The sequence below is a fragment of the Scylla paramamosain genome, chromosome 1, assembly GCF_035594125.1.
Source record: "Scylla paramamosain isolate STU-SP2022 chromosome 1, ASM3559412v1, whole genome shotgun sequence".
NCBI classification, from domain to species: domain Eukaryota; kingdom Metazoa; phylum Arthropoda; class Malacostraca; order Decapoda; family Portunidae; genus Scylla; species Scylla paramamosain.
The window spans coordinates 13,802,501-13,830,000 of record NC_087151.1 but is presented as its reverse complement, the minus strand read 5'-3'; the positions used below and the strand labels follow the sequence as shown (position 1 = coordinate 13,830,000).

General features: G+C 41.2%; 3 protein-coding genes across 5 annotated transcripts in view; all 3 read left to right on the top strand.

Annotated features, from left to right (window-relative positions):
* LOC135101049 (uncharacterized) overlaps positions 1 to 4,079 on the top strand; it is a 54,554-nt gene extending 50,475 nt beyond the window's left edge. The window contains exon 10 of the mRNA XM_064004626.1: positions 1,063 to 4,079. Coding sequence (XP_063860696.1) covers positions 1,063 to 3,458 — 2,396 coding nt within the window. The 3' untranslated portion in view covers positions 3,459 to 4,079. The remainder of the gene's footprint in view (positions 1 to 1,062) is intronic.
* Positions 4,080 to 4,658: 579 nt separating this feature from the next.
* On the top strand, positions 4,659 to 16,234 carry LOC135101966 (protein O-linked-mannose beta-1,2-N-acetylglucosaminyltransferase 1-like). Its single transcript, XM_064006495.1, is given in 19 exon segments — positions 4,659 to 5,744; positions 6,167 to 6,217; positions 6,495 to 6,571; positions 7,007 to 7,204; positions 7,543 to 7,776; positions 8,211 to 8,304; positions 8,749 to 8,876; positions 9,412 to 9,509; positions 9,670 to 9,736; positions 9,738 to 9,775; positions 10,246 to 10,385; positions 10,758 to 10,837; positions 10,839 to 10,852; positions 11,486 to 11,681; positions 12,125 to 12,318; positions 12,748 to 12,862; positions 13,341 to 13,415; positions 15,376 to 15,485; positions 15,940 to 16,234. Coding segments are annotated over 19 exon segments (2,403 nt in total). The 5' UTR covers positions 4,659 to 5,470; the 3' UTR covers positions 16,160 to 16,234.
* Positions 16,235 to 20,456: 4,222 nt separating this feature from the next.
* The window catches only part of LOC135100963 (integrin alpha-5-like), an 89,984-nt gene continuing 82,940 nt past the window's right edge, over positions 20,457 to 27,500 (top strand). The window contains exons 1-4 of one of the 3 annotated variants that reach the window (XM_064004589.1): positions 20,457 to 20,626; positions 21,078 to 21,177; positions 21,855 to 22,160; positions 24,242 to 24,458. In XM_064004589.1, the coding sequence (XP_063860659.1) occupies positions 21,904 to 22,160; positions 24,242 to 24,458 (474 nt within the window). In that variant the 5' untranslated portion in view covers positions 20,457 to 20,626; positions 21,078 to 21,177; positions 21,855 to 21,903. The remainder of the gene's footprint in view (positions 20,627 to 21,077; positions 21,178 to 21,854; positions 22,161 to 24,241; positions 24,459 to 27,500) is intronic. The other 2 variants (XM_064004582.1, XM_064004596.1) reach the window with 2 other exon arrangements.

Here is a 27,500-nt window from a genome sequence, read left to right as displayed (position 1 = left end):
CCTTGCCCCGCTTCTCGCTATGGACTCCCTGGATCTCCTCCACGTGACTTACGACTTCCACTTCCCCGAGTCTTGGGCTAGTGCTCGGGTGGCAGCCTGACCAACTCCCCATCTCTCGATCATACGTGCCATCCATCTCTCTCTCTCTCTCTCTCTCTCTCTCTCTCTCTCTCTCTCTCTCTCTCTCTCTCTCTCTCTCTCTCTCAACCTGTCTATCAATCTATCTACTTATCTATCTATCTATCAGTCTATCTATTTGTTTATTTATCTATTTATCTATCTACTTATCTATATATTTATCTATTTATTTATCTATCTATCTATCTATCTATCTATATCTATCTATCTATCTATCTATCTATCTATCTATCTATCTATCTATATATATATATATATATATATATATATATATATATATATATATATATATATATATATATATATATATATATATATATATATATATATATATATATATATATATATATATATATATATATATATATATATATATATATATATATATATATATATATATATATATATATATATATATATATATATATATATATATATATATATTTGTCTGTCTATCCCTCCATCCATCCATCTATCTATCTATCTATCTATTTATCTATCTATCTATCTATCTATCTATCTGTCTATCTATCTATCTATCTATCTATCTATCTATTTATCTATCTATCTATCTATCTATCTATCTATCTATCTATCTATCTATCTGTGGGAGTGACCAAATACCTCCTTCTCATCACCGAGGGAAGGCTTGGTGGCATCCTGGTGTGGGTGACGCCATGTCTCCCTGCGCTCCCTCACCTTCATCCTCTCCCTTCACTCGCCACGTGTCTAGATTCACTTATAATTTTCTGATTGATATTACTATTTTTTTCCCCTTTATGTGACCTTTGTTTCGTTATGTTTGATTTTCTGCGTGCACACACACACACACACACACACACACACACACACACACACACACACACACACACACACACACACATACATTCTTGGACGTATAGTAACGCTCAGTCAATTTTCCAGGTATTGATGACGCCACTCGCTCCCCCGCCTCCCTCCCTGCCCCCACCGCCAGGCCCGTCCCGGCTTCCTACGGCCAGAATAACAATGGCGCCTACGCTGATAACCTAAACTCTCTTGGTAGATTCAGCTCCTCTTCCTCTTCCTCTTCTTCTTCCTCTTCTTCCCAGGAAAGCAGCTCGAGTAGCTCCAGCCAGTACAGCAGCAGCAACAACTTTAATGCCAAGAACGGCCTTGCACAGCAGGCAGCCGTGGCCAGGACGGCGGCGAGTGAAACGTTGTCCAAGGACGAGTGGATGGCCCAGTATCTCCAGGAGGTCACCAAGAACCTCTACAACTCCTTCACCAACTCCTCCACCACCACTGAGAACCACAGCCTCTCCAACAACGCGGCCTACAACACCAACGAGAACTTCATCAACTTTCCTTTTGTGCTCATCCCCATCAAGACTTTCTTGGACCTGCAGAAGACCGGAGCCATCTCTGATGATGTTCAGAGCTATGGTGCCTTCGTGCAGCCGCAGCCTTACCAGGTTAATGGTTATGGGCAGCAACAGCGGCAACAACAACAGCAACAGAGACAACAACAAAAACAGTACACCGTGAGCAAAGCAACAAAGCAGACATCCAGCAATTCCTACAACGCAGAGCAGAGCAGCAGCCAGCAAGGTTCGTATCGCAGCCAGGCTGCTAACAGCGGCGTCCAGCAGGGCTATGGCCAGCAAGGAGGCGGTTCGTTTGGCCAGCAACGTCAACAATATCAGAATCATCAAGCCTCTCAATCTTCCTCCAAAAAGGCCAGCAGCAGCAGCAGCAGCAGCAGCAGCAGCCAGCAAGTAGGCTATCAGGGAGTAAATTCCGGTTATGGGCCGACTGCTGGCCAGGGAAATCAGGCGTTTGGTCAGCACCAGTACCAAAGGCAGCAATCCTCTAAGAGCTCTGAAGAAAGCAGCAGCAGTAGCAGTAGCAGCCAACAGGCAGCATACCTTAGCCGAGGAGTAAACGGTGGGTATCAGCAGGCGGGTCGTGGGCAGCAGGGGAACCAAGCACTGGGTCACCAACAGCAGTACAGAAGTCAGCAGTCCTCCCAGTCTTCAAAGAAGAGCAGCAGCAGCAGCAGCAAAAGCAGTAGCAGCAGTAGTAGTTTCTCAGGAAGCCTCCAAGGCTACGGGGGGCAGTCTTCACAGGGATCTGGAGCAAGGGCCTACGGCACGCCCACTCTCCCTGGCTACGTACCCCCCAGGACCCCCACAACCTACCAGCCACCAACCCAACCCACCAGCCCCCCCTCAACTTACCGCCCACGACCAACCCCCACTATCCCTCCCTCAACCTACCAACCACGACCACAACCCACCCTCCCTCCCTCAACCTACCAGCCACGACCACAACCCACCCTCCCCCCTTCAACTTACCAGCCACGACCACAACCCACCCTCCCCCCTTCAACCTACCAGCCACGACCCCAGCCCACCATCCCTACGGCTCCTGCACGCCAGCCAGCCTTCAGTTATAATAATGGTGGGGTAAGTGGGGCCAGATTCTTCTCGCAGAACTCTCAGTCGTCAGAGGAGGCGTCCCAGTCGTCCCAGCAGCAGCAGCAGCAGCAGCAGCAAGCATACAGCGGCGTTAACTTCAACAACGGCGTGGCTGCACAGAGATTCCATTCCGCATCTTCGTCGAAAAGTGCTTCTGAAAACAAGAGCTCCAAGTCGTCGTCTTCGTCTTCTCAGTTTGTAGGTAACAGTGGTCACCTGGGTGGGGGCGGCCGTCATGTCTCTGCTAACTACAAGTCCGATTCCTCCTCATCCTCCTCTTCTTCATTATCATCCTCCGAAATGTCTTCGAGTAGTTTCGTCGGCGGCTTCGGCATTGGGGTGGGTGGTCAGGCCCATAACTTCCCTCAGCTGGCGGCGTACGAGCCCCAGCCTGCCCCGTCCACTCTCTCCTCCAACGTTGTGCCGTCGCCACCTTCGCCAGCCCCACGCACATATAATGCCATCGCCAAGCCAAACATCAAAGTTCCAGCCTCCAGTGGCCCTCAGCACGCCCTCCCTCAGCCCAATCTGATAAGCTCCGCAGCACCTTACCATGCAGAGGCAGAATCTCATGTCCCCGACTACTCGCTCTTCTCCCCACCAGCGGCTGAACCCACCTCTGGCATGGAGGGCTGGACTCCCATCGCTACTGACTACATCCCTCCACAGGAACCTACAACACAGTATCAGACGTTGCCGCCACAGCTTCCCCAGGGGTATGGCGCCGCCACCGGCCAGGACAACAACCAAAACAACAACTTTGCAAGCTTTTCGTACTCCTCAGACCAAAGTTCCTCCAAACAAAGCAGCTCCTCGCAGCAGAGTCACCAGCAGAGCAGCGTCGTGTGGGCTGGGCCGTAGATCAAGTCCCGCACCAGGAATTCGGCTACCACAAACAACGTCACCTCAAATGAAAAGTATCAAAAATTTATTGTTAGCCTGGAAGCAGCATGCCCTTTGTAAGCCTGAAAGTCTGCCTGCGAGGAAGCACAATAGCAATGAATAAACACCGCTCTGCCTCCCTATGTATGTATGCCGGTCGGCAGGCTGTGGTGTATGTTTCTGCACCATGATTTGTTATGTGTCGCTTACTGCCTGTTACGTGTTAAGGATAAACAAGATGGTGGTCCTCGCCGCCTCCTTCGTTACCAGCACCCCAAATTAGTAGTAGTCTTAGTAATAATAATTACCACACCACCACTTTTTTCATGCTTGTATATACCCCTCACTCACAATAATTAGCCCTGTTGTAGATCTCCCTGCGACGCCGTCTGCTCGCATCCTAGTCATCTACTCCTTCCTAAAGAAAAATAAAGCCTTCACAGGATGATAAGATTTGAAACATTGCGTCATCTGTACAGTCTGATAATTTTCTTCACGCGAGCGCTTCCACGAAACTTGCTCCGTGGTGAAACTTCGTCCCCCGCAAATTTGTATGCTTATATATAAGATTATTTTTATATATAAATGATTATAAATCAATGAGTTATTTTTTCTTTTACCGGGGTGAGCGTATGCTTAAGATGTGCATGTCAGGAAAGGTGCGGCACACTGCAGTGGGATGCTACCGCGGCCACGAAAGACGTGCGCCGCCATCCCAGCTGGTGGTCACGCACACCTGGTTGAGTTACTTGTAATAATTACAAGAGACAATTGAAGGAAAATTGTACAGTCCCTCACAAACATAGTACTGTAATGCTCATCTTATCAATCAGCATCTCTTGCAATATCGTCTGCACACACACGCGCATATGCACACACACACACACACACACACACACACACACACACACACACACACACACACACACACACACACACACACACGCATATGCACTCACACACACACACACACACACACACGTGTGTGTGTGTGTGTGTGTGTGTGTTTATATATATATATATATATATATATATATATATATATATATATATATATATATATATATATATATATATATATATATATATATATATATACTTAGTGTGTTTATTCTAAAGCGTGTGTGTGTGTGTGTGTGTGTGTGTGTGTGTGTGTGTGTGTTGGCGCGACCTCGATGCGTAAGAGGTCGAGGTGACACTATCCTGGACAGACAGCACTCCTTCCTGCTAGGCCAGTCCCAGCAATCCCCAGCTGCCCTCCACGATGGAGACCTACATCAATAGAAATGTGTTTTTTTTTTTTTTTTCTTACGCACATTGCCAGTACCCTTTTCTTCCCTCCTCCTGCTTCTCCCCTTCCCGGGCCCCCCGAGCCTGCTCGGACCTGGCTGCCACGGTGAGGAGGATTTCGGTCTCTTTATCCTGCTTCATGGCTGCGCGGTTTTCCTGGAGTGACGTGGACGACGCTGCCTGGCCACGCGAGAGGACCCAGGTGCAGTCATGAGTGAACCTTTAGTGAGAAGTCAACAGTAATCACCGAGCTTCCTCTGAGTTAAGCTAAAAAGAAAGTGAAACAAACAAATACCAGCATTGTTGTTGTTGTTTACGGCCTTGACAAGTGATGAAGTGTATGAATCATAATGAAGATACTGCTTGCATTTCACTCCCGTGGGGTTAAAACGAGCGGCGAGCAGTGAGTGACTCAGAATCTGGTGGGATTGGATATCAATGGGATAGACAGACAGAGGGACACGCTCAGGTCTCGTCATGGTGAAGTGTACGTACACAAGTCCAGCCTCCCCCAGCAAACCTCAGCGCCGATGACCTGCAGCTGAGTGTGTGGGGCGTCCCGGCCCTGCTTCCAGCACTGGGTGCCCTAACTTGTTACCAATAGAGAGAGAGAGAGAGAGAGAGAGAGAGAGAGAGAGAGAGAGAGAGAGAGAGAGAGAGAGAGAGAGAGAGAGAGAGAGAGTCTACCAGTGGTGGAGATAATGCACAGAAATGGCGCGCCTTGGATGTGGGTATGGGCGTGGGTGTGGGCGTGGCCATGGACCTCTCACGCCACAGCCACGCCCCTTACTGGTTTCTTCCAACAACACCCGCACTTGCCGCCGCCACACCACGACCCGAAGGTTGGTGTGGCTTACCAGGAACACCACGCCACGCCCGCCACCCCTGCCAGCCTAGGCGCCCACGCCCCCCGCGGCCACGCCAGGAATTCCCTCGTTCGTGATCACTTTCTCACCAAGTGGAGAAAGATTGCTGGTACGTGGGAACACACACACACACACACACACACACACACACACACACACACTCTCTCTCTCTCTCTCTCTCTCTCTCTCTCTCTCTCTCTCTCTCTCTCTCTCTCTCTCTCTCTCTCTCTCTCTCTCTCTCTCTCTCTCTCTCTCTCTCTCTCTCTCTCTCTCTCTCTCTCTCTCTCTCTCTCTCTCTCTCTCTCTCTCTCTCCTCTCTCTCTCTCTCTCATCTTCTCTATATATATATATATATATATATATATATATATATATATATATATATATATATATATATATATATATATATATATATATATATATATATATCCAGAGAAATTTACACTTCATATTTATAGCCGACAAATAATGATAAGGATGATGATGATGAGCATGATGGCGGTGCGTAAGCCTACCCCTCTCCTCCCACAGAGAACCACTCCCTCCACCCGATGAACTTCACGGCTCTCAAGATCATAAGGGGTGAGCTCTGCTGTTCCCTGAATTACAAATAAGTTTTCTGATTAACATGAAAATTATTATGAATGAAGTTCCTATTTTGTTGTTTATAAATGTGGGTAACTGCAATTTTCTGTCCAGTTAGTTAATTTTAACACTGCTTCTTGAATATTGTTATCCTTGTTGTGGATCGCCATCACTGTGTTCGTGTAGTTGTGTCTGCAAGACTCGATCGTCTGTACTTCCATGTATTTCTGTTTATTCCTTTCTTTCAATTTGCCGCATTTCTTTCCCTGTTCAGAGAAGAAGGTGAAGACTTTCCACATGCAGGTGTCCGTCACCAAGGACTCGCTGCAGGTGTTCCGCGACCACGTGCAGGTGAGACATTACCTGCCACCGCGGTTTGTATAATTAACTCAAATGTCATAATTAGATGTAATCATATTACGCCCGTGTTCAGAAGCGCTTTGCTCTCTTACTACGACTATTTTTAATGGCCACAGAGATGATCAGACGGGTTCTTAAACGTGTTTCTTACGTTAATAATGTAGAAATTTTGTTAATCTGTCATTAGAACATATAAAAGCTTAATAACTAATATAACTTCATCTAGAGCCTAAAGAAAGTAGAGGAGGTGCAGAGCAAGAGTTTTAGAATGCGGTCTTTAGTTACCCTTAGCGACACCAACTGGTACGTACTGGGCCAAACTATAGAAAACTCCTATATTTTTATTGGGTAGCTTCTTCAAGCATATAAAAGCCAGGAGGAAGTAACTCACTACCTCTATACTCACTTTTCTTTATTATTGTACAGGTGTATCACAAAGACGGCTCTCCCACACCACTCAACTTCCTTCCCCACGCCGGAGTCCACGTCGTGGTGATGCACCCACAGCGAGGAGATGTGATGCTCGCCCGCCAGTTCCTGACACACCAGCCCTCGGAGCACAAGAACCTCGCCTCCTGCCTCGCCTCCCTCTCTCCTGGCAGGATAGTGGTGGTGGTGGCTGTAGTAAGTAACAGGGACCAAGCGAAGGAGTAGAGAGACGAGGAATGAAATATTATTAAAGAAATTTATAGATGTTAAGGAAGGTGACTTAATATATTTTCTATATAAGAGGGGCACTGGCCTTCGGCAATAAAAAAGAACCAAAAAAAGACCCACTGTAGCGCCAGTCCCTAAATAAAGGTCACGAAGGATCATGCTACAAAAAGAGTCGAATGGGGTGAGTGCAACTTTTATAGTGTTAAAATTAAATCAGACGGAAGTAAGCTGAAAAGCATTTTTATTAGCGTCGCTGTGTTTAGGAACTGCTACACCTCTTGGTATCACGGCGTGTCCCTCTCCAGCCCGAGGCAGTGGCGTTCCTCGGGCAGAACGCCATCAGGGAGCTCGAGGTGATCGGGGCATCGAGAATCAGAAACCTGGCGTATAACGAGGCGTGGGCGTTGATTTCCCACACGCCCTCCCGCCCACCCTCCGACACTGAACACCTCACTAATACCACCGCCACCAACAAGAAAAACACTGAGACCAACAGGAACAAAAAATCTCTCGACACAGTCCGTCCAAACATTGCAAAGGTGAGTCAAGACTTATAACTTATGAGTACCTGCAGACTCCAAAGATTTTAGTTTATAATATTTTTTTTTTCTTGTCTCTCTGTATCCCTTATATTAGACTTACTCCAAAAGTTTCAGTTTATATATATATATATATATATATATATATATATATATATATATATATATATATATATATATATATATATATATATATATATATATATATATATATTTATAATCTTTTTTTTTTTCGTTCTCTTATCCCATATTTTTTTTTATTTTGTGTCTTTACCATCGTGTTTGCCTTAGTGATGTCATCTGTAGATTCGTAGTCAAGAGTTTTTTCAAAGATTTCAGTTTCTAATGTCCTTTCCCGTCCCTCTGTCCCATAATTCTGCCTGTGTGTCTTTCTGTCCCATCGTGTTTGCCTGAATAGTGTCCCCGTTGCCCAGGCTCACACGTGGGGCGAGGCTGCGTCCATCATCAGAAGGCCAGGAAAGAAGGCCAGTCCACTCACTTTGCTGGCTCGTGTTCCCAAGACCCCAAGTACGTAAGCGTGCGTGATTACGTACAAAGTTATTGATCGCCATCCTAATGTTACCATCGGGCAGAGGCATGTCAAATATTATAGCAGCTGGTGTGTGATCGTAATGGTACTGGCCAATTGTTAGTAAATCAATCAATCAATCAAGCAAGCAAGCAGGCAAGCAAATAAGCAAACAAGCAACCAGTCAATCTTTATTTCATAATATACAATAGGCTGTACATCATATAATTTACCAACAAAATCAACATTACTTTGTCTAAGTGTACATATGAAAATCTTCTGCTGGGATCATAAATTTGCACCCAACAGATTCGTGTCAAAATAGCATCCATACTGTAATCTAAAATGTCAACGTTAAGGTAGCAGGTTAATGTATAAGGGACATTAAGGGCGTTATCAGGTCACTAGGTGTGGCAGTGCTGTGAACAGGTGTGTGATTGCAGGTGTGTGGTGCAGCTGGCACGAGGACCCAACCATGGAGGAGCAGCGGAGGTTCTGTGACACTTACGAAGGTTACGCGAGGCTGTGCACCTGCACCGATCCCGTCACCAGAGAGATGAGATACTCAGCGGTGCGTACCCACTCTCTCTCTCTCTCTCTCTCTCTCTCTCTCTCTCTCTCTCTCTCTCTCTCTCTCTCTCTCTCTCTCTCTCTCTCTCTCTCTCTCTCTCTCTCTCTCCGTTTATTCGAATATCTCTGTTCCATAGTATATACATTTTTTTTTTTTCTTGATGGTCTTTGCCAGTGTTGCTGTTACACACTGACTACGACGAGTAATTGGACGGGATGTAGAGGAAGAGCAAGAGGAGAAGGAGGAAAAGGAGGAGGAGAAGGAAGAGGAGGAGGAAGAGGAGGAGGAGGAGGAGAAAAATAAGAAAATGGAAGAAAATATTTGAAAAATATTGACTGTCCTTAAGATGACGGTTAAAAGAATGAGGAGAGAGAGAGAGAGAGAGAGAGAGAGAGAGGAGAGAGAGAGAGGAGAGAGAGAGAGGAGAGAGAGAGAGAGAGAGAGAGAGAGAGAGAATAATGATCTAAAGAAATAATGGAGGCAGAACAGTAAGAACCAGAAAAAAAAAATTACCCTCTGCTGCCCCCTTCCACAGCCGCGCATTGAGGTGAAGGAGGCGATACCGGTGGCCATGCTGACTGCCGTGAAACCTTTCACCTTCTACAGGGTGAGCACTGAGGCTGAGACGAGACTGTGTGCGTGTGTCTTCACAAAAGAAAATCTCAACTCTTGTCTTCTGTATTTAGTTTGTTGTTGTTATTGGTGGTTGGTGGTGGTGGTGATGGTGGTGGTGTTTTTGTTTTCGTGGGATTCGAGCTTTCTCAAATGAATTCATTTCCTTTCTCGCCAATAGACAGTTGCTGAACCTGCTGGAGACCCCCGGAGCAGCACAGACGCCAATCCTGGTGATGGTGGATGGCCCCGCGTGAGGAAATAGTGAGACTCGCAGAACTCTTTGGGTATGTCGCTCAGAAAGGGCGTGTGGAGTAGTGATGGTGGTGGTGTGGTGGTAGTGGTGGTGGTGGTGGTAGCAGTAGTAGTAGTAGTAGTAGGAGGAGGAGGAGAAGGAAGAGGAGGTGGAGGAGGAGGAGGAGGAGGAAGAGGAGGAGGAGGAGGAGGAGGAGGAGGAGGAGGAGGAAGAGGAGGAGGAAGAGGAGGAGGAGGAGAAGGTGGAGGAAGACATACTCGTAAGAACATAAGAACATAAAGGAAGCTGCAAGAAGACAGTAGGTACCTTCTATTTGAACCATACATACCTGTCTTTAATTGTAGTAGAAGTAGTAGTAGTAGTTGTAGTAGTAGTAGTTAGTATAGGAGGAAGAGAAGGAAGTTGAGAAAGAAGAGGAACAATAAGGAGTAAATGAAACCCAATAAGTTTGCACAAGTTCACTCGAGCCTTTGCACACAACCATCCCATTCCCTTTATCAGTGCACTCCGTTCGCTATGTCACCACCCTTCGTGCCTCTGCCATCAGCCCGCTCTCTGTCCCCCACTCCAGGCTGGATGTGCTGGTTCAATCGTCCCCAGGGCGCGGCGGGATCTGCAACCCTCCTCAACATGCACTTCAGGTAGCGCATCAACGCAGTATTTTGGCGCGATGCAACACTCGGAATATGCGCAGCACACCACGTCACTATAGCAGAGAGAGAGAGAAAGAGAGAGAGAGAGAGAGAGAGAAAGAGAGAGAGAGAGAGAGAGAGAGAGAGAGAGAGAGAGAGAGAGAGAGAGAGAGAGAGAGAGAGAGAACAGTACAAGAAAAAAGTCGAAACAGAAAACCCTTAGTACTTACAGTTTGAAATATTTCAATGTGGTATGATATTACATAATCCTGAGCTTCTGAAGTCACTGGTGTAAATCTTCTTATCTTTTTGAGTTAATTTTATTGAAGATGTTGACCACGTGCAATCCCTCCCTCTCTCTCAATGCCTGCGTGCACTCAGGTTTTCCGTGCACAAAACTCTTCAACTTCTTCCCTGAGGCGGACAAGGCCATCATCTTGGAGGACGACCTGCTCCTCTCCCCCAGACTTTATCTCGTGAGTATGTTCATCTTTTCATGTTCAACACTTCTAATTCTAACTCACATTTTTTTTCTTATGACTAACCAGTGAGACATTTCATCTTGCTCTACAGCCACCTCCGAACATTACAATGGCTAGAAACTGGTGATTCTAGTATCTTAAACTCCATTTTTTTGCTTACTTGTTGATATTTATAAAAATGGCACTGCTTCTAGTAATGTGAATTGTTGCTTATCGCAGTAAAAGGGTTAAGATCGACAGGAAGCATGAGAGTGTTCTTCTGTCTCTCTCGATGATGGTTTTTCAAAAGGTGGCCAGCGTGTAGCAAGATTCACACCAGGCAAGCAGACCATCGCCTTTCTTGTGGCACGCGTGTAGTCTTCCTCAGTAATAGTGACAACTTTTATCTGTCTCCATCCGTTATAGTTAGATATTCTGTCTGTGTCCCTCCGTTATAGTTACATCTTCCATCTATGTCTGAAACGAATCAACAGAATATTAGACGACTAATGCGTGGTACAGTGATCCTTCACTTATTTATTTATTTACTTATTATTATTATTTGTTTTTAGTGAGGAAGAATTAAGCTGATATACGTTGGTTTACGTTTACAAATAAACTGTTACATCATCCTCCTTTCCACGGCAGGTTCTTCCAGCAGACAGCATGGCTACTGGACGCTGATCCGACCATTTTCTGCGTGAACGCCTTCTCGGTGAACAGCTACCCGACGGTGGCCAGCGACCCCCACGTGCTGCGGCGCCTCGAGATGTTCCCGCAGTTCGGCTGGATGATCAACAGACGCTGGGCCAGGGAGCAGTTCGCTTATTGGATCCCTGAGGAGGTAATGCGTCTCCTCCACTCAACGCTCTCTCTCTCTCTCTCTCTCTCTCTCTCTCTCTCTCTCTCTCTCTCTCTCTCTCTCTCTCTCTCTTTCCAATTTCTATTTTTTTTCATTCACGGTCTTCTTAAGTAACGTAAGTTAACTTCTATCCTTTGTTTACATTACTTTTTTTCTCACAATTAAAGAAAAAAAGAAAGAAAAAAAAAGCGTTTCGCGAAATCGTAATAACGTATTTCTACTTGCACTAACATATTCTTCCATCAGTCTATTGCAAAGCACCATCCTGGACACATTTCTGTAGTCAGTATTTTTCTGAGTTTATCTTATTAACTTTTTTCATTTATTTATTTACTTATCTGTTTATTATTTTTTTTATTTATTCATTTTTTTCTGTTTATATTTTTCATGTGCCTCTCTGATGTCGTCCTGCGCGGTTGGTGCAGCATGGCGGGGACTGGGACTGGTGGCTGTCATCCCAGAACTCGCTGCAGGGACGTCATGCGCTGGTGCCTGAGGTGGGGCGGACATTCCACGCTGGGGCAGCTGGAGCACACGTGACGGGGTGGTTCCAGGAGCACCTCTTCGCGCCCATGATATACAACCTGGACCCAGACGTTAAACTGCTGGGACTGGAAGAGTAGGGATGCATGTCTGCTTGTCTGTGTGTGTGTGTGTGTGTGTGTGTGTGTGTGTGTGTGTGTGTGTGTGCGCGTGAATTTTATTTATTTCCCGTGATAAGATAGTAATATAGATGCACAAGATCCGCTGTTAGAGATGCAACCACTCCTTTCCACCGCAGTGGTATTTAATATGTCAGTCCCCAGTCAGTTGCAATTAGTACATTCATATTCTAGTTCGCTTTAATTTGTAGTTTTATTTATTTTTTTTATTCTATATATTTTTTTCTTATTCCTTTCAGTTTGAACTATATTTAATTTTTGTTACTTTTACCCTTCATTGCAACATTACTTGTATTTTTCTGCAGTTCTATATTTATGTGCCATACGACCTTAGTTGATATGGCGCCATTCAAGAAATTTTATGATCACTTCACTTCACCTGTCAGTCTGGTGCTGGACCGCTACAAGGCTAAGATGGAGCGAGACATTCTCAACGCCACGGACCTTGTGCTGGGGGACGACTTCTGCACCACCTCAGACTCTATCCTGCCGAGATACCAGGTGATATGAAACAATGACACACTATCATACCATGTTCTAATTCATTGATTCCACGTATATTTTTTTTTTCTTTTAGTTATACAATTAGATTTTTTTTTCAAGCAATAGTGAATGTGATGGAATACGACATTAGCTTATTATTTTACCATCAAAATATACCTGGCATTATTTTCACATGAGGCAGCCATTCATGGTTTGAAGATTGTCTTTTGTTTCATTTACCCTTTATTACTTACCATGCGTCAAGACGGAGACAGGCGGATAAATTTTCAGCCTCATAATATTGCATCATTTTGCTTAGCTTTGCAATGTATGACCACTCATGACAATTTTTCTACGCTCCCATCATGTATAATATACAACCTGTAATCAATTCACCCACTAGGTATTTCCCATTTATCTGCATTCAGTATACTTAACCTCGCATCGTTTTACCACGGTTATGGTCGCCGTCGCGTGATGCTCCCTCCTGCAACAGCATGGCAGCTTCCGCATGTTTGTACTGTCTATGAGCAAGAGTGACGAGTACATGTCTTTCTACATGATGCATCTGGTGAGTGAATATTGACGGAGATAGTGAGTGGCCGGTGGAGGAATGAGGATGTATGATTTTGTAAATGGTGAAGATTACACGCAGAGTACTGGATGTACTCTGCGTGTAATGTGAAAGAGTGTGGCGAAAAAGGGACAGAGTATTGGATGTATTGGTGGTGAGGCATGTAGGGAGCTGGTGGTAGTGGTGGTGTGAAGTAGTGGAGTGAAGTGGTGTGATACCTTTCAGGCTTATATTCACACTTATCATCCTTCTATCACTGCCACATCCGCAGCGGCTTATCAGTGTTTCACACGTCTGGCACAAACTGCATTTTGATTCTCAGTGTCATTTATGTAATGGTGCCATGAATGTAAATATCATCGCCAACGTTATTTTATTTATTTATTTGTTTTATTTTTATTTGTCTATATATATATATATATATATATATATATATATATATATATATATATATATATATATATATATATATATATATATATATATATATATATATATATACATATATATTATTTTATTTTATTTATTTATTTATTTTTATTTATTTTTTTTTTACGAGTGTCAACCGCGTTTACGGTTCACCTAAAGTTTTGTGAACTTGTTAATAAGAGTGAATGTCGAACAACTTATTATTTGAGTTTAAAATCAGTGTTTCGTTTATGATTCATAACAACTAAAACAACTGGACAATTTCAAAGTAGATATTTGGAATATGATGGAATTAAAAATAACTAATGAAAGTAAAACAGGTGATAAACATTTGTTATTTAGTTGCTATTTCAATCACACACATACAGGCATAATCGCTGTTTTCATGACAATACAAAATCATGTCAATTATCGCCGGTTCCACATCCAAAAACTTTGCCATCTCGAAGATCACGAACTTCAAAATATATTAATATGTAAAACTAGTCGCCACGATACGTCACGATTTTTCACCCACACTAGCTGATCCCCCACTGATATGTGTGAACAAGCCTTTAGGGGTTCAATGGTAAATTGAATTTCTTTAGAGTAAATGGCTATCATCATGTATTCTGGCTTTAAGCGCGCCGCCTCCTCCACCGAACGGAGCACGTCCGAGGCTCACCTGTTACTACCACTGCGCCGCTCAGGCCTCGGTTAACAATGGAGAATGGGTAGCGTACTTGTAGATGGCAGGGAGTGTATAGCCAGCGGTCATAATGATAATATAGATCAATGTAAACCAGAACAAACACTCGTGATAGTAATAGAATCAGTGTTAAATATTTTATTCCCCGGGTAGTTCTTTGTTAGCAATTAGAGTATTATAAAACTTATAAACAAATAAATGCCTGCATGGACAAATAAATAAACGAATAAATAGATGAATAAATAGAAGCTATAGAACTATTTAAGGGACTGAAGTATAAAAATACGTGTCTAAAAACTGCTGTATACATGATTATAGGGTAAAAAAATAAATCCGGCAGTGGAAAGGTTAACCATAAAAATGCCGCGGAAGCCCTCATCAGAGATACATTGATTTTTTTCACGCTGAGCTTACTTACATTCCTCCGGAGGTCAATTGTAGTCGATGCACGGAAAGGTAACCTGGCACGTAAGTATAACCATATGGCAGGAGTCTAGTGTGGTGGGTTAATATCGGGTCTGTGGAAGAGTTCGTTCAGTATGTTCCGTATGAACTTGAAGGAAAAAAAATGGTTTTATAAATACGAAAGGAGAAAGGAAGAATTCCAGTAATAGTAGTAGTAGTAGTAGTTGTAGTAGTAGTAGTAGTAGTAGTAGCAGTAGTAGTAGTAGTAGCAGTAGTAGTAGTAGTAGTAGTAGTAGTAGTAGTAGTAGTAGTAGTTGTTGTTGTTGTTGTTGTTGTTGTTGTTGTTGTTGCTGCTGCTGCTGCTGCTGCTGCTGCTGCTGCTATTGATGTTGTTGTTATTGTTGTTAATGTTGTACGATACTTTTCTGTTACCAGTGTCTGCACGCCTTCACGGAGGACACCCGGGAGAAGTTTGAGGGCGTGGTGCGATTCAACCTGCAGGGCCGTGTGTTGTTCATCATCGGGTGCCCCGTGTCCCCCTTCTGGTGGGTGTAACATTCCTCTCACCCTTTCACCTTATTTCCTTCCCTAACCTATGCTGGTCTTCCCTCGGCTCTCCATGCTGTGCCGAAAGGGATTACGATTTCTCTCATTTGTTTGCTTCAAAAGTTGTACGTGTTATCCGTAAGCTATAACAAATCATGTTATTGCTGCGACATCTGATAACTCTTTCTTCAAAACAAAGAGCTAAGTTGATTTTTACTATATTTTTTTTTCCCGCCAGGTATTCTTTCTACGTACACGTTTTGCTTTTTTTTTTCTTCTAGAAACAACTGAATTATATTTCCATTTATTTCTATCATTAGAATTTTACGTAAAAGATAAAAACTATTTGAGACGTTATTTTGCGTGCAGTTTGTAGTGTAGCAAGTATTTCTATATTGTTACATTTGCTTTTCACATTTATCTTTAACTATTTTTCTTCACCCTCGACGCCAGTCGACTTTTTCCCAAGGGAGTGAATATAGTCAGTCCCAGCCCCGCCATATTGAAGCTGGCCGAGGATCGGTCCTTCCGCTGGCAAACCAGAAACTACCCTGCCTTCTTCCCGATAAGAGCGCTGAGGCCACGCAACCCATTCCGTGAATTCCTCATGGAAAACCTTGCTTATAACTATTTCAACGGCACCGTTAGTACAACGAAACCTGAAAAGATGTGAGGTTCGTCGCTTGATTATGTCTATACTGAAGACATTTCGGAAACTGCAATATCAAAATTATGTTTTCTTTATTATCTTTCTTCCTGTAATAATGTCACTAGAAATTTTCACTGAAGATGAAAATCTAAAGAAAAACAATAAATGGGAGACACAAAACACGACTACTCATTTCAACAGAACGTGAATGCATGACTGACTTGATATCATGTTGTAAAGTGTGTATGTCTCTTCTAGACAGGGTGGAATCGAAAGCTTTTCGTCTCATCAACTCCTCTCCTCTAACTGACTGTCTTCAGCCTCTCTCTCATCGCCGCAATGTTGCATCTCTAGCTGTCTTCTACCGCTATTTTCATACTAACTGTTCTTCTGATCTTGCTAACTGCATGCCTCCTTTCCTCCCGCGGCCTCGCTGCACAAGACTTTCTTCTTTCTCTCACCACTATTCTGTCCATCTCTCTAATGTAAGAGTTAACCAGAATTCTCAATCATTCATCCTTTTCTCTGGTAAACTCTGGAACTCCCTGCCTGCTTCTGTATTTCCACCTTCCATGACTTGAATTCCTTCAAGAGGCAGGTTTCAAGACACTTATCCTTCAATTTTTGACTACCGCTTTGGACCCTTTTCTGGGACTGGCATCTCTGTGAGCTTTTTTTATTTATTGGATTTTTGTTGCCCTTGGCTAGTGTCCCTACTACATAAAAACAAAAAAAATGTGTGTGTGTGTGTGTGTGTGTGTGTGTGTGTGTGTGTGTGTGTGTGTGTGTGTGTGTGTGTGTGTGTGTGTGTGTGTGTGTGTGTGTGTGTGTGTGTGTGTTAAGTGATTGCACAAGAGAAAATACTATCATGCTTTGACATTTCTTGACTTAACTTTTTGGACATTATCATGCACGAGCATTGAGAGAGAGAGAGAGAGAGAGAGAGAGAGAGAGAGAGAGAGAGAGAGAGAGAGAGAGAGAGAGAGAGAGAGAGAGAGAGAGAGAGAGAGAGAGAGAGAGAGAGAGAGAGAGAGAGAGAGAGAGAGAGAGAGAGAGAGAGAGAGATGATAAAGAGTGATAAGGCAATCAAGCTTAGGTAGCAACTTCTCATGAATTTACATACAAGACACGAAGGTAATTGCAAATTAGCAGTGACAACAGCAGTATGGAGCATAATATGGAGTATCATATGAAGCATTATGGCGCATACCGGCATGTGTGTAATGAACATTTTGCAGTATCTAAACTTTCTTTATATTGAAATATCTGAGACTTTTTTGTAGTAATTTCTCTTGATTAGAGTGGCAATTGAATAGGCTTCCTTTTTTTTTCAGATATATTTGATCACCCTCCTCGTGTGAAAGGAAAGGTAAGTATATTCATTTCAACTTCTTGTTCTGCGGCCCAGCCGTGCATCACATTACACTAGCGTAAGCCGTGGGGGCATGTCACTGCTGTTTTTATAATCTGTTCAGTCCAAGCCTATCTCACGATCTTCAGCTTGTGCGTTAGACTTAACATCCCTTTATTATCTAGAAAAACGTGAATACATAAATTAATCACGCAGAAGAACTACAGCACAAAAAAACAATGGTCCAGGACGAGGGAAAGCGTGAACAGACCAACATGCATGTATACAATAAAGAAAGCAAAGAGTGAGTTGTGATGTGCTTCCTGTGATGGAATATACTGAGAGAGAGAGAGAGAGAGAGAGAGAGAGAGAGAGAGAGAGAGAGAGAGAGAGAGAGAGAGAGAGAGAGAGAGAATCTTATCTATAGAACGCACTGGAGTCCAGCACATTCAGGAACTCCCTCGTTCAGACGGTCATATACGTATATCGCGTCCCGATGGAACTATTATTCACTCGAAAACAAGACAGACATAAACCACATGAGATGATTCTAGTCATATTGCATACAATATAGAATATTCATCAGTGTGTGTGTGTGTGTGTGTGCACTCATCATAGGTATGCTACGTTGTTTCCGCTAATCTTGTTCTTCCTCCCAGGTGCTTACTCTATATAGAGATTTTTTTTATGCCCACGTATGAAGTATGGTCCTTATACAGTGTTACACGAGCATAGTTTCGTTAAATACTGCGAAATTAAGATATTTTCACCTCGTCAATCCTTCTTTAGTTGGCAGACTTCAAGCTCTCATTCACCGCTGCAGTGTTGCAACACTTGCAGTCTTTATTTTTACGGTTACTGTTCAGTTGAACTAAAGATATGCTGCCTGTCCCTCCCGCCATCTTGCTGTGCAAGACTTCTACTTATTCTTACCCCGATTTTTTTTTTTTTTTTTCGTATTTCTGTTGTAAGAGTAAACAGGCATCTTTTTTTGTTTCATCCCTCTCACTAATAAACTTTGGGACTCACTGATTGATTTTTTTTTCTAGGACACTCTGGAGAGGAGTAAGAACACACACACACACACACACACACACACACGTTGATGAATACTTTGTATTGTATGCAGTCAAGTACGAAGGTAGAAGAATTGAGTTCGTGAGACACTAAGGACACTAAGGACAAGGTTTGTCCAGTCCCATTCAGAAATTATAAAAAGTTCAGAGATTACGTAAGTACTCAGAGTCTTTCCGTATTTTTTCATTGTTTATTTATTTTCATTTATTTATTCATTTATTTATTTATTTATTTTATTTTATTTTATTATTATTATTATTATTATTATTATTATTACTATTTCTTTTTTTTGGGGGGGTTGTGTGTCTTGGCAATAACGTTGACAAATGCAAGGTAGAGTTATCAGTACAGGAGTGGATAGAGTAAACGTTTTGGTTGGAAAGGCAATTTACAGTAAAATACAAGAGTCGGAGATAGGACAGCGCCATGTGAGACACCACTGGTTTAAAGGAAAAATAGTAGCTGTTTTCCACTACAACAACAGAACAACCAAAAAAAGGAAACACTAGATGAAGGTGCAGTGAGCTGGATGAGAACGTAGGGCGGAAGCTTAGGAATTGAAGATGTATGCTAAACCCCGGCAAAACTTTTGTTATGTAAGGACAAAGATTTCACCGAAACTCCTGGGAGATTCAACAAGTAGAGCTAGAAAAAATAATGTAATGCGTGGATATATCTTTATTAGTATCATATTTGATTGTTTATTCTTTTTTTTCAAGATTGCACGTGGGCAACACTTTATCTTCCAGGCATGCTACATCTCAGCACTCTTAAGTTACCAATTTTTTCAACGATCATAGAAACATTAACTATATAGTAAGGAACGTAGCACTTTGTTCTTTTATTGACTCCTTTGGGTGTGGCTCACTCTCGCCTACAGCCGTTATGGCAGCAGAGGTTCCCAAGTGCACAACAGGCTTTTGTCACCTGTGCTGAAGAATTAATGTAGTCTGCAATGTTCATGGTGACACGCTGAACGTAATTTATGATCCTAAAAAGACTCTCTCTCTCTCTCTCTCTCTCTCTCTCTCTCTCTCTCTCTCTCTCTCTCTCTCTCTCTCTCTCTCTCTCTCTCTCTCTCTCTGCTGTGTATGTACATTGTACAATATTATCACGACGGCCTCCAGACCACCCCTTTGACAAGTATTTGTTCCGGACACACACACACACACACACACACATTCCAGCGCCCCATGCTCTTTCATCACTACTCAAAACGAACAAGGGAGGGAAATAAGTACCTTCCCTCATACTTTTTTTTATACTATCCCTAAGAATATATATATATATATATATATATATATATATATATATATATATATATATATATATATATATATATATATATATATATATATATATATATATATATATATATATATATATATATATATATATATATATATATATATATATATATATATATATATATATATATATATATATATATATATATATATATATATATATATATATATATATATATATATATATATATATATATATATATATATATATATATATATATATATATATATATATATATATATATATATATATATATATATATATATATATATATATATATATATATATATATATATATATATATATATATATATATATATATATATATATATATATATATATATATATATATATATATATATATAATTTTTCCATTGATATTTTTAAATGATTCTGGTAACTTCATTTATAGTGTTCTAAAGAAGCTACTTAATCTCTCTCTCTCTCTCTCTCTCTCTCTCTCTCTCTCTCTTAACACTATAGATTAGTAATATTGAGTAATTATGACATGTTTTATTTATTTATTTATTTTCTATGTCACTGGTTTTCACACTTTTTTCTCTTTTTTTAGTACTGGAGTATGGGAAGGGACGCTATCGCCACCACCACCAAAACCACCACCTTTTACCTTCTATTGTGTTAGCTTGTAAACACAGGCATCCGCCCTCCTCCTCTCTCCAACACCACGGCCAAAAGTCCATCATTCTTTCTCCTGCTCGCTTCCACCTCTGCGCTCTCGGGTGTTTTCCCTTCAGGTCAGTGTGTAAACTTTGTTGTGATAATTTCTTCCTGCCATTCTGTTGAAATTCGTGTTGCTGTTACTGTCTATTTATTATTGTGCTTGTCAGTTTTCGCCTGCTATAGAAGTGTCAAGAAGTGTGTGTGTGTGAGTGAAGAATCTAAATAACAATACCATACAAGATACAAAATCTAGAGAGACAGAACAATGGGGAGGTGATGTGAAAGATCATCATAGTACGAGTCAATACTGCACAAAGAACAGAGATTAAATGTACTTAAATTATATCATATTTATACATAAGAAAATTGTAAGACTGGTGGTGACGTTATGTCGATTATGACTGGCAAACAAAGCAAAAGAATAGGAAAAAAAAATATTAATAACCACTTCACAAAGTGTGTCTTACTTCTATCTATTTGTACTGTATCTTTATGTTGTTTAATATGTCTTTATTTTTTTACAAGTAACTTGACCACAAGTACATCTGTGCCCAGTACTACGGCATTGTGGTGTCAGGATACGCTGAACTAGTCGTCACAAAGTAAAAATTTACTTAAATCTGAGGTGAGCATTTTGTTCCTTTGTATTTGTCTCTCCCTTTATCTTTATCTGTATGTCTGTACATTCTCACTGTCTGTGATATTAATTTTGTATCCATTCATTATGAAAGACTCTCTCTCTCTCTCTCTCTCTCTCTCTCTCTCTCTCTCTCTCTCTTGGGCCATAGTTATTTTAGTTCATTTACTGGAAGTCTTGTATTGGTTTGAGCGTCCTGTCACAGGTTCAATCCATTGCCGCTTCCCTTTCACCTAGTAATCATTTTAACTCGTGTCTTAAAACACTAAGCAATTTTCTTAGTTTCAAAGCATAAGTTCAATACGTTACATACGCACTGTGTAAATGGGGTATGTGCTAAGTATTGTACATGTAAGTGGCAAAAGTACAAGTAATCCCGCCGGCTTCATGTGCCTTAAGATGGAATACCACTGAAGTTCATATCTTATCAGCCCTCCACCAGTAGTGGCATATCTTTATCTCGGCGTCGAAAGTTGCTAGGTCTCCGATGTAAAACTTTTATTTTTCGATGTGTGTCTATAATTCTCGTAGATTTTATCACTGTCAAGAGGTGAACATAACATGAGTGATCAGATGAAGCTATGCAAAAAAAAAAAAAAAAAAAATACAGATAATAGGATATTAGAACACGAAACAAATAGAGAAAATAAGGCTCCACTTGCCAGGTGTGCATTGTCTGTGTTACGTTCGGCATAATCCTGTGGAGAGTGGGTGATGCCATTGTGCCACCGGTCCTCTGGAGTACAACTGCTGGTTGCGATGGCGTGGTTTCATCTGACCAGAGGGCGTGAAACGAGGCCGCATGTGGCGTGTGTCGTGGTGATGCTGGCGACTTGGTGGCTGGTGGCGATGCCTGTTGAAGCTGGTTACTTGCAAGTAGAGAACCCTTTGGGGCTGCAGACTCCCTCAAACCAAAAGAACCTACACTTCGGGTTTTCCCTGAGCCACTACACCAGTAACAACCAGAGATGGTGAGATATGGTCAATCATGCACTTTTTGTATCTCATGTTGCTATGGAGTTATATGTGAAAGAGTTCTAGAGATTTACTCTTGGCCCCGTGAATAACCCTAAGCGTCAGGCAGTAATGGTAACAGGTTACTTTCTATACAGAAGCAGAGTAGCAACGTGGCCATAAATCCTGTTAGCATCACACATGCAGCGTGGAATGGGGCAGGTAGAGTTACCCCGAGTTGTGGAACTAACTCACCCGGTGAAAGTGATACAAAGCATTAGTCGTACTAGTTAAAAATTATGTATAGATAACTAAAAATGTAAGCATTATATCATTTAACAAGAAAATCCATTGAATCAAAGGATTATGACTTGCCTAAGTGTGTGGTGTAAAGATTTGTGTGCTGTCACTCGCTTCGCCCATTTCAGGTGCAAGTACTACACCTGAAATAAATACTGCAAGGTACAATGAACTGAAAGTTGTGATACATTTTATATGCACCTTTGGGAATGAAGGAAGACTCAGTTTGAGACAAATTAAGTTGTCAGAGATTAAGAGACTAAAATGTATTTTGTTTTTTTGCTGAAATATATTTTGTTGACTTCATTATTCATTTTTTTTCTGTCTTGTCTCAAGTGGTTTTATTTATATTTATGTATTTGTTTAGGTAGTTCATTAAGTAGGTATTTTATTTATCTAGTTATCTATTTATTTTACTTTATTAATTTTATTTATATATGTATTTATGTATTTACTTTTCTATTTATTTAATTTTGTTCTATTTTTATTAATTTTATTTATTTGTGTGTATGTATTTACTTATTTCTTTATTTGATTTTATTCTATATTTGCACCACTTGCTCAAGCTCAGTGACTAGCAGAGATATACCTTTTCCTTTAAAGACAAAAAGTTAAATTGTCTGCATTCAGTCTCTACTCCTTTTCTAAACAAGCAGGGATGCATTACAGTATTATGTACAAGGAACAGGGGAGATGTAAGCAAAATTCTTAGGATCAGCAACCAGGGTAGAACAAGAAATAACGGGTTCAAGCTTGAAAAATTTAGGTTTAGGAAGGAGATAGGAAAAAATTGGTTCTCGAATAGAGTGGTAGATGAGTGGAACGGACTCAGTAATCATGTAGTTAGTGCTAGGACACTAGAGAGCTTTAAGAGAAGATTAGACAAGTTTATGGATGGGGATGATAGGTGGAAATAGGTAGGAGTGTTTCATACAGGGACTGCCACGTGTAAGCCTGGTCGCTTCTTGCAGCTTCCCTTATTTCTTATGTTCTTATATTATGTACATGATATCAGTTACCAATGTGTGGTGGCTCCGTTGTAGTTCAATACATTCATTATTACACTATATGAGAAGAAATGACATAATGTTGATATCTATATTTGGTTCTCAGCATTATGAAATCATTAGGGTATAGACCACTAGAAATTGATTTCAAGCTAGAAAAAATTCTGAAGATATAAGGTGTCAAGTAGGTAAAAGAAAATACATTGTTTAGTTTTCAAAGATGGGTGGGTTCCTTGTCTGTGTGGATTAGATTTAGTATTTTTTTTTTTAACTTGTATGGTTGCAACCAGGTGTTTGGAGCTTTAATCTTTACAAATGAAGCTAGACACCTTCTGATCCTGTCTTCCATTGTTTGTTTTGATGGAGTGAACTGGCTCTGTGGTTAACTACTCATAGTAATTGTGTCCTATCATGGTTGATAGTGGGATCACTACCTTAAAGAAGAGAAGATGAGGATAAATTACAAAATATGATGTAAGATTAAAAATTTTTTTAATTATTTTTACAATATATATTGATAGGGTAATTGAAGATATTAAAATGAGTGACTAGCATGGTGATGTATGACTGAATGAAAGACTAATGAATGGGTCAATATATCAACTTTTCTTAATTCAAAAACAATATATAAATTTTATACATCACTTATTTTTATACTAATAAACTAATAAAACCAGTCTTATTCTAATTATAAACAAGTATGGACTGATGGAGATTACACTCATGGTTGAAACTATAACCTCAATCCAATTAAAATTAATATTCTAATATATTTTTATTGTTCTATTCAGGCTGCTTGTAGGTGCCCCAAAGTCCAATGCCAGTGAACCAGATGTGAAGCACTCAGGTGGGTTATATAAGTGCTTGCTGAGTGAGTCTAATGAGGCTGGTGTGTGTGAGGAGATGCTGATTAACTTTGCCAATCAGAATTCTCCTCCTTGGGCCAAGAGCAACAATACTGATCAAGGACTTGGATTTTCTCTTGCTTCTGATGGCGAGGCAATAGTGGTGAGTAGTGTCAGCTAACTGTTAACACAACCTGTCCTGTCCTTGTCTTTGCAGAGGTCTTGATAGTCCATGTCTTGAATTTTCTTCAAATCTTTTGTGACATAACTTCTTGGGGGGAGCTGAACAAGTGTGAGTTTAGTATTTAGATGTAGCAACCTATCTGTGTCTACCTATATATCTATCTATCAATATATTCTAATGCCCATTTCTTGTAACTCTTTCAAAGGAATGACTGGAACAGAAATCCTGTGCTGATATCCATGCACTTCACTTTAGCCTCTCTCTCTCTCTCTCTCTCTCTCTCTCTCTCTCTCTCTCTCTCTCTCTCTCTCTCTCTCTCTCTCTCTCTCTCTCTCTCTCTCTCTCTCTCTCTCTCTCTCTCTCTCTCTCTCTCTCTCTCTCTCTCTCTCTCTCTCTCTCTCACTCTCTCATCTGTCCAGTTATTTGTATGTTAGTTGAGTACTGAGAATATGAAAGAAATTATCAGGAATACATTTAAGAACTAATGCTATTCAAGTTAAGGTAAAAGTAGGTAAAATCTAGTGAAATATGGTAATACATTGGGGAATTTACAAAGTATTAATGGCATGCACACTGGTTAGAATTGTACAATGCTGATATATGTCTGCCTACAGGGGCACCAGTAGCATCAGGTCAGGAAGCATGGGCCAAGAGAGGGATATTGTCAGGCAGCAGGTAATAGTGACATGGGTATAATTAGAGTAGGTTTTTTCAAAACTGTTGGTCTGTTTCTGAATTCCTGAGCTGCTATCCTTGAGGTTCAGAGAAGAGGATCATAGTAGGGAGGCATACAAGAGAGCTTAGGGAGTATGAAAGAAATGCTTATATTGTACTAATGATGTATCTGATGTCTGCCTCCACCTCAACCTTTGTGGATCCTTCACAGTGAAAATAATCACTGCCCATGTGTGAATCTTCAGACAACAACACCTGGCATCATTATCTGCCACCACATTTTCACACTAATGAGCACTCTGCACAAAAATCTGCTTCCACATCAAAGAACCATAGATGTTGTGGATGTCCACCCATCCAATATTTCTCTTTCCTCTTTCAGTTATAGTTCTTATTCTCTCTCCTTTTCATCCACAGCTCTCCTTTCATTTCTTTCACAAGTGAGTCTCCTCATCTTTCTGTTTTCTTCTTTATGAGCTCTGCTCCTTCCATCTTTCTTTATTCCCCCATCCTCTCTCTCTCTCTCTCTCTCTCTCTCTCTCTCTCTCTCTCTCTCTCTCTCTCTCTCTCTCTCTCTCTCTCTCTCTCTCTCTCTCTCTCCTCTCTCTCTCTCTCTCTCTCTCTCTCTCTCTCTCTCTCTCTCTCTCTCTCTCTCTCTCTCTCTCTCCTCTCTCTCTCTCTCCTCTCTCTCTCTCTCTCTCTCTCTCTCACTCCTCTCTCTCTCTCTCTCTCTCTCTCTCTCTCTCTCTCTGTATATATATATATATATATATATATATATATATATATATATATATATATATATATATATATATATTATATATATATATATATATATATATATATATATATATATATATATATATGTTTTTTTTTTTATTTGGGGGGGGCTATCTATCCATCCATCTTTTGATATTTGATGCAATCACCACTTGTTTTAGATTATGTTTTACCTCTCCTCTTCTTTACTGTATTAAGCTTAGATGAAGTACTTGCCCAGTTGATGATGCATGCCACTGTTGGATCAGATGAGGAGGTTGGTGTGTTGTAGTGTGGAGGACCGGTAGTGAGTTTGGTAGTTCTGGTAGCTTGGAGGTCGTGGGTAGTAAGATGATATTGTCGATGTGTGTGAGTAAAAGACACATATGATGAGAGTTCTTTGTGATTTAATAATAGGTGGAATATACACACTTGTTACAAGGTGAGATTATAACGTGACGATAGATTGTTCTCTCTCTCTGAAGTGATATGAAATGATGACTGAGCAGCATCTCACAAGACTGACTTTGACTGAGCAGAACTGAGTGAGAAACCAAGACTGACTGCTCGTGACTGGGTGACTGACTGACTGGGACTAAAAGAGCTCGCTATCATGTGGGCTGTATTTATTTGAGCTAAATGGATTACATTTTGGGTTTTGGGGAGAAGAAATGACCAATGAGATGCCAGGCATTGAGGTGAAAGGGCCAATGGAAGATCTTGTTATTTTAGGTAATGACCAGGAAGGAAGACTCAGAGCAAACACAGGTGTTTTCACTAAGGACTGGCAGTGGGTGTGAAATTCCCTTCAGAGGTAGAGAAGAAGGGTTAAAAATAGAATAGACTGACTGGCCATGGGCACATGTAGGATCAACATATGAACACATGCAGTGTGTTCTACAGATGCATTTTGACTGAAGCCAATATAAAAGAATTTGTTAATTTATGGCACAGAGGTAAACTATAATGTGCAAAAAAAAATCCATGTCTGCAACTGCAGATACAGAATTAGAGGTTATAGTAATGCACTTTTATATTTATATATACAAAATTTAATATCTTAACCTCTAGTTAAAACAGCTTCTATGAAGTTAGGTGTTCTGAGTCATCTTCACCAGTTTTTCTCACCCCCCCCCACAGCTGCTAACTTTGTACAGGGGCCTTATCTGTCCATGTATGGAGTATGCTTCACATGTATGGGGGGGGGTTCCACTTATACTGTTTTTTTTCAGACAGGGTGGAATCAAAAGCTTTTTGTCTCATCAATTCCTCTCCTCTAACTGATGGTCTTCAGCCTCTTTCTCATTGCTGCAGTGTTGCATCTGTTGCTATCTTCTACTGCTGTTTTCTTGCCAGCTGGTGTTCTGATCTTGCAGACCGCATGCCTTCCATCTTCTCACAGCCTCACTGCACAAGACTTTCTTCTCTCTCTCATCCCTGTTCTGTCCACCTCTGTAATGCAAGAGTTAACTAGTATTCTCAATCATTCATCCCTTTCTCTGGTAAACTCTAGAACTCCCTGGCTGCTTCTGTATTTCCACTTTCCTATGCCTTGAACTCTTTCAAGAGGGAGGTCTCAAGACATCT